We start from the raw sequence: 9,335 nt of genomic DNA on the forward strand, positions 1-9,335 counted from the left end.
ATAATAATAATAATATGATGGTTGAACAATTTTAGTTACTTTAATTATTACTTTATTATATATATAATGAGATCAAAAAATTTAATCAACAATTACGATATCTTAAATTTAGACACTGGATTCACGCCAAATTTATTTATATATAAGACTTTGTCTATTAGATCATACCAGACGGTTTGATTTAAAATCACATGGCCTGATTCTACGATACACCGACTTGAATAATTATTCTTATGTTTCGAGTATAGTATCTTGACATTCGTATATCCAATAAGTCTAAAACTTTACCAAGTGTATTTTTCTGTAAGTTTGATCACATCTAACGGTCTGATATGAATTTTGATGGTCCGATTAACCCATATTGTTTAACAATGTAAGATGATAGTTATATCAATATAATACTAATATTTATAAATATATAAATTTACCTCAGATTGTGAATATATATTAATCTCAACTATAAAATATTTTTTATTTATTTCAATTGCACTATTTCAGATAATTGATACTTTCGCAATGACTTTAAATTGTCCAGAATGATTTTTTTTTGTACAATTTACTAATTGTATTATTAGTAAACTAATCAGTAGTTTATATTTATAACAATAAATTAGAATTTCATACTATATTTTGGTATATTTATAATATAGTATACATTATACAATCTATTTTATTACTTATAAATTTATGTAAAAAATTGGTGATTCCTATTATTTAACATAATAATAATAATAATATAGTATTCATTATACAATCTATTTTATTACTTTTAAATTTATCTAAAAAGTTGGTGATTTCCCTAATTTAATATAATAATAATAATAATTACAATAATAAACAAAAAAAATCCGTTTGAGCTCGAGCTCGTTAAATTGAGCTTGCTCGAGCTCGAGCTCGAGCTCAACATATAGGAGTCGAGCTCGAACTGGTTGAGCTGGTCGAGCTCGATCTCGACAAAAATGGTCGAGCTCGACTTGTTGCCACCCCAAATTAAGAGGTCATTAAGAGGTGAGTTTTGGCATGTCTATAAAAAGGCGAGGCCATTTCTCACTTTCTTCATACCAACACAACTACAAACTCTCATCTCTTCAATTAATCTTATAAACTCCTACAGTACTTCACTTAAGAAGAAGAGATGAAGAAACGCCAAGTGGTTCTGAAGAGAGACGATCAGTTTTCTAGCAACTTTGCCAATTCTTCATTTGCTGTGAGAAGAGTGAGGTATGGGGAGTGCCAAAAGAATCACGCGGCCAATGTGGGAGGATACGCCGTAGACGGGTGCAGGGAATTCATGCCTTGTGGGGAGGAGGGGAGCAACGGGGCCCTCACCTGCGCCGCCTGTGGTTGCCACCAGAACTTCCACCGCAGGGAGGAGGAGGCGGAGGTGGTCTGCGACGGCTCTTCCCCTACTACATAAGAGTGTAAGTATATTATGTTGGAGGGGCACGTGTGGTTCCGAGTGTTGAGTGTGTGTTGTGTGTGCAAGTTTGGTGAAGGGAATATTGTGATGGGAAAATCAGGTCTTCTCAATTAATGGTTTTGTTTCTAATTTACACGAAATGAGATCGGACGTCGTACAAGTTTATATATATATATATGCTTTGATTGAAGAGCTGTAAATGCTTTGGTAATTATATGTTTGGAGAGTTTATTAATTAATGTGCGGTGTGTTTGTTCTCTATAGCTCTCTCTCTCGAAATATATTTATGTATATGCATGGAGAGATTAATTAGACACACACACTGCAGCTCTAGCTAATTTGTTTCTTGTTCTTCTTTCTTTCTTGCTTTTATATTGTTTTCCCTTTTTTGGAATTTGAGAAAGATGTTTTTGTAATCAAGTGATCATTGTTCTTTCCAGTGTATTACAATTTCTATCAACTCTCATCTCTTCTCACTACCCTTCTCTCTCTCTCACTATATATATATATATATACCCACACATACGGAAAGGTATTATTTTAGTCCGCTAAGTATGTCTAATTTTAATTTTAATCCGATAACTATACCCATATTGTTTTAGGTCCAGTAACTTTCAAAACTGATTACTTTTAGTCCTCTAGCGGAATTTTGGACAATTTTACTGCTATGCAACTTTTAAAAGGCAGTTTTAGTACGTATACACTCACTTCACAATTTTTTATTAATGCTCACCAGAATTGGTATCAGACCCTAGGTTTATTGAAAAAATATATATTTATATTATATTTGGATATTATTTGTCCACTAATGGAGCAGACTCTTTGAGAGAAAATGGAAGCAAACAAAAGTTCGAGTTACAATGAAAACAGGAAATATTTTCAAATTTTGAAAATACAAAGAAGGGAATTTGTCATGGAAATTCTTGACAAATATGACAACGGTCCCAAGAAGATTGATTTAGAACTGCTCACGTCAGAAGAAGAACAAGAATGGCAGAGGAATTTTGAATTTCGACAGATACTACCAGGAAACGCGGTGAGGCGTTTACAGTCCATCGAAATCCATGGTAAAATCCCAGCAAAGAGAAGTTGAACGGGTAAATTCCTATATAATTACAGTTCTAAAAATTATGATTAAAGGAACTGATTGGAAAGAACTCGAATCGGATACATCAAAGATCTCAAGATATGAGGGAGATACAAAAGACAGTTCAACACTATAGATATAGGTTAGTTCATATACCTATGAAAATAGAATCTTTGAGCCAGAAGGTGGACGAGGTCCTTAAGATCCTTCCCGATCTACACAAGGATCTTACAGATCTGAAGGAGAAACCAAAGGGAGAACCCTGAGACTTCTAAATCCAAACAAGAACGAATTAGGGATGCCCTTGGAATAGTGCCTCTTCTATATCAGAAGGGGAAGGCTATGGAGATTTCAAAGCCAAAGACCAGAGAAGATATAATCATAGCATCCATTAGATCTTTAAAATTATGGAGGTGACAAGAGCACATCTATCAGATTTACAAGAATTGGCAGAATCCTTTTCCTAACTCAGGATTGTAGATTTAGTCAATCTGAAAATTAATGAAATCACTCCAGCATTACCACCACCAGAGGGAAGCACAGGTTCCAATCATCCTCCATAGGATCATCAGATGAGGGAAAGTGTGGATTTTCACACTGATGCCACTCTAACTATTATGGGAACGAAATTAAAAGAAAATCCAAGAAGAAATCTGAGAAGAGTACCTGAAAATACACCTTGGGCGAGGACCATGCTCCAGTCCTTGCATCCATATGGCACTATACTCAAACTAGATGTTATCAATTTTTGAAATACCGAGAAGTTGATAGATGAAAGGGGTTACAACCATCAAGATTGCAACAACAACCTTAGAACTCGACAAAGAAAACTTCATAAAACTGGTGGAGTTAAGTTTGGAGGGTTCTGTAAAGATCGAATGGGATAATAGCCCAGAAGATACCAAAACCATTATCCTTGCTGGAGATTCAAAGGGCGCGATAGCAGACTGGCTTATCAAGATACACTTAATTGGAGATGGTTACTTCGAAGGAAGTAGAGCAGAAAAGGCTAAAGAATATACACAAGCTCTCTTCAGCCTCGAACTATGAAGTATTTTCGCAATAAATGAATATATCTATTGGTTTCATAAGTATTTCTTCCAGAGTGGAGTAACAACTATTACGTTGATGACATAGGTTCGACTCTCACCTTGATCCTCAAAGGAGGTCCGTTTTTGTCTTCCTTGGGGCAAAGAAAGAATGACTGCCCTAGGGAGGATGTCATTGACCTGTAAGGGACTACATTCAAATTTCCTTTTTTCCATTGTCATTGTAGTCGTAGAGGGCCAATATAAATAATGGTGGTTATTCGATCCAGTGTGGGTTAGAGTTATATTATTGATAAGGCGTAGGCGGATAACTATCATGTTACATTGTTGAACAACATGGGTTAATCGGGCCATCAAAATTCAGATCAAACCGTTAAATATTATCAAACTTATAGAAAAAGATATTTGATAAAGTTTTTAGGCTTATTAGATATACGAATGTCGAGATATCGTACTTGAAATATAAATGTAATCATTTAAGGTGACGTATTTGAATCAGGCCATGTAATTTTAAATTATACCGTCTGATATGATCTAATGTATACAGTTTTCTATATATTTAAATTTGACATTAATCCGGTGCCTGAATTTTACGATATCGTAATTGCTGATTAAACTTTTTGATCTCATTATATATATAATAAAATAATAATTATAATAATTAAAATTGTTCAACCATCATCATTATTATTATTATCATTATTTTTAAATTAATTCATAAGAATCACTAAATGTCGACATAAATTTATAAGAATAAATAAATTTCATAATGCACAGTATGTATCTTGAAATAAATATAAAACTCAGAAATAGATAAAAAAAATCAGAAAGATATATCTTAAGTTTTCTGGATCGAATTTTATATGATCAAATACTATGTAATAGACTATTGGGAATGACAATAATTTGGATTCTTTCGAACTCAAGGAACTCCTTCCAAATGTTTAGATGATACAAAACTTGTCCTGAGTCAATTTTCCCATCACCAGTCCTATCTTAAGAGATTAAGATTTTAGATGAACATTTATTTCATAGTTGCGGATGTCATGCTTAACATAAGGGATATGTTGTGAGTAAAGGTTAACTTTCATTTTTATCTTACTAGGATGAGGTTGTGGCTGGGCATTGGGTGTGTGTTTACTTTGGGTGATAGGACTAACTGAAAAGCCCGATGCATGTCAATTCCTTGTAAAGCCAAATACATGCCAAAATTTCATGTTTACTTTAGATGATCGGACTAATTGTAATGTTGAATACATGCTAATTCCATGTTTAATTGCTTTTAAAATTTTTCATTGGTGATATTGTAATCGAATTTATATATTGATGTTCTTCATAGTAGTTTCTTGTCAAGTAAGAGAAGTAAGAAAATAGGTTGTTACTTAATCAATATAAATGAAACTGAATATTATTTAATGTACTTTCTTATACATATTTTTAGTAATCGTAAAGCATTGTGTCAGCATTACAACATAAATCCTTTATCGAGGCATACAAAAATGCCTCAATGTGGTCCATATTGGGGCGCTTATAATTTTTGGGGCACTTAATGTAAGTATCGCATATATTGGTGTCACACTAAGATTTGGGGCACTTAAAGTGCCTCTATATTATGATCTATTGGGCCACTTATATGTGTTGTATGGATATATTTACAAGGCACAAACAAGTGCCCCTATAACAAAATAAAAAACTATAACGAGACACTTATTTGTGTCATAAAACATATAGGCGACAATTATACATGTTGTTTAATATACTTTAAAATCTCTCCAAAAGAACATGATAGGGCTTTTATAAGTTGAAGATTTAGTTTGGAGACGAAACTTAAGTGTCCTAACAAAATTCCAAAATGGCTAATATATAATTTTTTGGGTTATTTGTAAGTGTCATTAAAGCTAATAAGAGACACATATATGGGTCAATTTAATTTATTTTAAATGCCTCCAAAAGAATATATTAGGATATTTACAAATGTGAATATGTCTACGGGAGACATAAATGTTATTAAACCTTTCTTGGGAACTTAGACGTATCTTTAAAAAGTAAAATTGGAGTAATTAAATACCTTAAATTTTATGTATACCATTGATGAGTATCCTATCACATTTTATCTTAAAAGTACTGCTGAAATGATAAGTTCTAAACATTTATTAGACTGCCATCTAATTCATAAACTAATGCAACACCCATTCACCCAAATGAAAGTAGTTACAAAATCCATTCATTTAATAAACCAACAAAATATACAAATCGAGAAGTCCAAAATAATCATACTTTTATGATTATTTATATTTGTTGATGTATTATTGCTAATATTGCATAAATTGATCCAAAATTGTTTATTAATGTTATTATTATGTAAAATTTTATTAAACTGCATAAACGTATGAATCACAAAGAAATTGCATAAATTTATTAAATTGGCATATAGGTACATATTAATAGCCAAGAAATAATGAAGGAAATCAAGCACAAAGGTCTCAAACAAGATCCGTACGCCACAATTGCTTCTGCACATGCTCATGTTCAATATATGAAAAATATGATAAAGTAAGAATGAGAGACCACATATAGTAAACAATTCAAAGATAATTACTGGTCTTACAGAACCACAACAAGACAGTCAAGAAAGTTATTGTTCAAGTTAATAGAATTTGTGACTTTTCCAAATATTTTTTAAGGTAATTCAAGTAGCCTAAGTAGATCAAGAACCAAATCAATAGATTTCATACATCTCTTTTTTAATAATTACGCAATCTAGCAACCAAAATTGATATTAGCATATACGAAAATCCTAAAAGCCATAAAAGAAAAAGGAAAACACAACATAGAGGTCTATATTGATATGCACGCCACATGTAGTTTTCTAATTGAATTTGTTAATTTAACACTCGCTTTAATAAACCGCGCAAAACAGCTTAATTTTGAACGTTTTCAGAATTCGACGAAACTTGACCCAAACGTTGGTCTAGACCCAAGAATTTGTGTGGTAAATTTGCTAAGCATAATAATAACTACAAGTTTCTGTAAAAGGGAAACAAACTTGCTTTAATAAAACCGTGCAAAAAAGCTAAATTTTGAACGTTCTCAAAATTCGATGAAACTCGACCCAAACGTTGGTCTAGACCCAAAAATTTTTTTGGTAAATTTGCTAAGCGTAATAATAACTGCAAGTTTGTATAAAAGGGAAACAAATATAATTTAATAAAATCACGCAAAACAGCTAGATATTGAACGTTCTCAGAATTCGACGAAACCTGACCCAAACGATGGTTTAGATCCAAGAATTTGTGTGGTAAATTTACTAAGCGTAATAACAACTGCAAGTTTGTATAAAAGGGAAACAAACTTTCTTTAATACAACCGCGCAAAATAGCTTAATTTTGAACGTTCTCAGAATTCACCGAAACTTGACCCAAACGTTGGTCTAGACCTAAGAATTTGTGTGGTCAATTTGCTAAGCGTAATAATAACTAGAAGTTTGTATAAAAGGGAAACAAACTTGCTTTTATAAAACCGCGCAAAACAACTAAATTTTGGACGTTCTCAAAATTCGACGAAAGTTGACCCAAACATTGGTCTAGACCCGAGAATTTGTGTGGTAATTTACTAAGCGTCATAATAAGTACAAGTTTGTGTAAAAGGTAAACAAACTTAGTTTAATGAAACCGCGCAAAACAGCTAAATTTTGAACGTTTTCAGAATTCGACGTAACTTGACCCAAACGTTGGTCTAGACCTAAGAATATATGTGGTAAATTTGCTAAGCATAATAATAACGACGAGTTTGTGTAAAAGGGAAAAAAACTTGTTTTAATAAAATCGCGCAAAACAGCTAAATGTTGAACATTCTCAGAATTCGATGAAACTTGAGCCCAGACCCAAGAATTTGTGTTGTAAATTTGCTAAGCCTAATAATATCTACAAATTTGTGTAATATGGAAACAAACTTGCTTTAATAAAACCGCGCCAAACAGCTTAATTTTGAACATTCTCAGAATTCGACGAAACTTGACCCAAACGTTGGTCTAGACCCAAGAAGTTGTGTGGAAAATTTGCTAAGCATAATAATAACTACAAGTTTCTGTAAAAGGGAAACAAACTTGCTTTAATAAAACCGCGCCAAACAGCTTAATTTTGAACATTCTCAGAATTCGACGAAACTTGACCCAAACGTTGGTCTAGACCCAAGAAGTTGTGTGGAAAATTTGCTAAGCATAATAATAACTACAAGTTTCTGTAAAAGGGAAACAAACTTGCTTTAATAAAACCGCGCAAAACAGCTAAATTTTGAACGTTCTCAAAATTCGATGAAACTTGATCCAAACGTTGGTCTAGACCCGAGAATTTTTGTGGTAAATTTGCTAAGTGTAATAATAACTGCAAGTTTGTATAAAAGGAAAACAAATATAATTTAATAAAACCACACAAAACAACTAAATATTGAACGTTCTCATAATTCGACGAAACCTCCAAAACTTCATCGGATATAGTATTTTTTTCAATTTAGTAATATCTAACGATCTGATTAAAATTTTACCGGTGTTATTAGGCGATCCAAGTACAACAGTATAAGATGATACTTATATCTATGTAAGACTAACAATCTTATATATCCAATTATACTTGATCTTCTAAACATGTATCAATTTAATTCAATGAATTTGTGTAGTACTAAGCGTGATAATAACTACAAGTTTGTGTAAAAGGGAAACAAACTTGATTTAATAAAACCTCGCAAAGCAAATTGCTTTAATAAAACCGCGCAAAACAGCTAAATTTTGAACGTTCTCAAAATTCGATGAAACTTGATCCAAACATTGGTCTAGACCCGAGAATTTTTGTTGTAAATTTGCTAAGCGTAATAATAACTACAAGTTTGTATAAAATGAAAACAAACTTGCTTTTATAAAACCGCGCAAAACAACTAAATTTTGGACACGAAATTTGACCCAAACGTTGGTCTAGACCCGAGAATTTGTGTAGTAATTTACTAAGCGTAAAAATTAACTACAAGTTTGTGTAAAAGGGAAACAAACTTGTTTTAATGAAACCGCGCAAAATAACTAAATTTTGAACGTTTACAGAATTCGACGAAACTTGAGTCTAGACCTAAGAATTTGTGTGGTAAATTTGCTGATCGTAATAATACCTATAAGTTTGTGTAATAGCAAAACAAACTTGCTTTAATAAAACCGCGCAAAACAACTTAATTTTGAACGTTCTTAGAATTCGATGACGCTTGAACCAAATGTTGGTCTAGACCTAAAAATTTGTGTAGTAAATATGCTAACCATAATAATAACAACAAGTTTGTGTAAAAGGAAAACAAACTTGCTTTAATAAAACCGCGCAAAACAGCTTAATTTTGAACGCTCTTAGAATTCAACGAAACTTGACCCAAACGTTGGTCTGGACCCAAGAATTTGTTTGGTAAATTTGCTAACCATAATAATAAGTACTAGTTTGTTTAAAAAGGAAACAAACTTGCTTTAATAAAACCGCGCAAAACAGCCAATTTTGAACGTTCTCAGAATTCGACGAAACATGACCCAAATGTTGGTCTAGTCCAAAGAATTTGTGTGGTAAATTTGCTAAACGTAATAATAACTACAAGTTTGTATAAGAGGGAAACAAACTTCCATTGTCAAAAATTCGCAAAACAACCAAACAAACTTGACCCAAACGTTGGTCCAGACCTAAGAATATTGTGGTAAAGTTGCAAAGCGTAACATAACAACAAGTTTGTGTAAAAGGGAAACAAACTTGCTTTAATA

The 9,335-nt window shown here is 32.4% G+C and overlaps 1 protein-coding gene across 1 annotated transcript; it reads left to right on the forward strand.

Moving 5' to 3' along the window:
• Positions 1-1,122: 1,122 nt before the first annotated feature.
• LOC105178949 (mini zinc finger protein 2-like) lies at positions 1,123-1,553 on the forward strand. Its single transcript, XM_011102536.2, has one exon. It carries the CDS (start codon positions 1,136-1,138, stop codon positions 1,415-1,417), a length of 282 nt encoding a protein of 93 aa, XP_011100838.1. The 5' UTR covers positions 1,123-1,135; the 3' UTR covers positions 1,418-1,553.
• Positions 1,554-9,335: the final 7,782 nt, after the last annotated feature.

This window comes from Sesamum indicum, unplaced genomic scaffold (genome assembly GCF_000512975.1).
Source record: "Sesamum indicum cultivar Zhongzhi No. 13 unplaced genomic scaffold, S_indicum_v1.0 scaffold00110, whole genome shotgun sequence".
In the NCBI taxonomy this organism is placed as follows: Eukaryota; Viridiplantae; Streptophyta; class Magnoliopsida; order Lamiales; family Pedaliaceae; genus Sesamum; species Sesamum indicum.

Coding starts and splice junctions, on each gene's coding strand:
- LOC105178949 (XM_011102536.2), top strand. CDS start 1,136: ATGAAGAAACGCCAAGTGGTTCTGAAGAGAGACGATCAGTTTTCTAGC.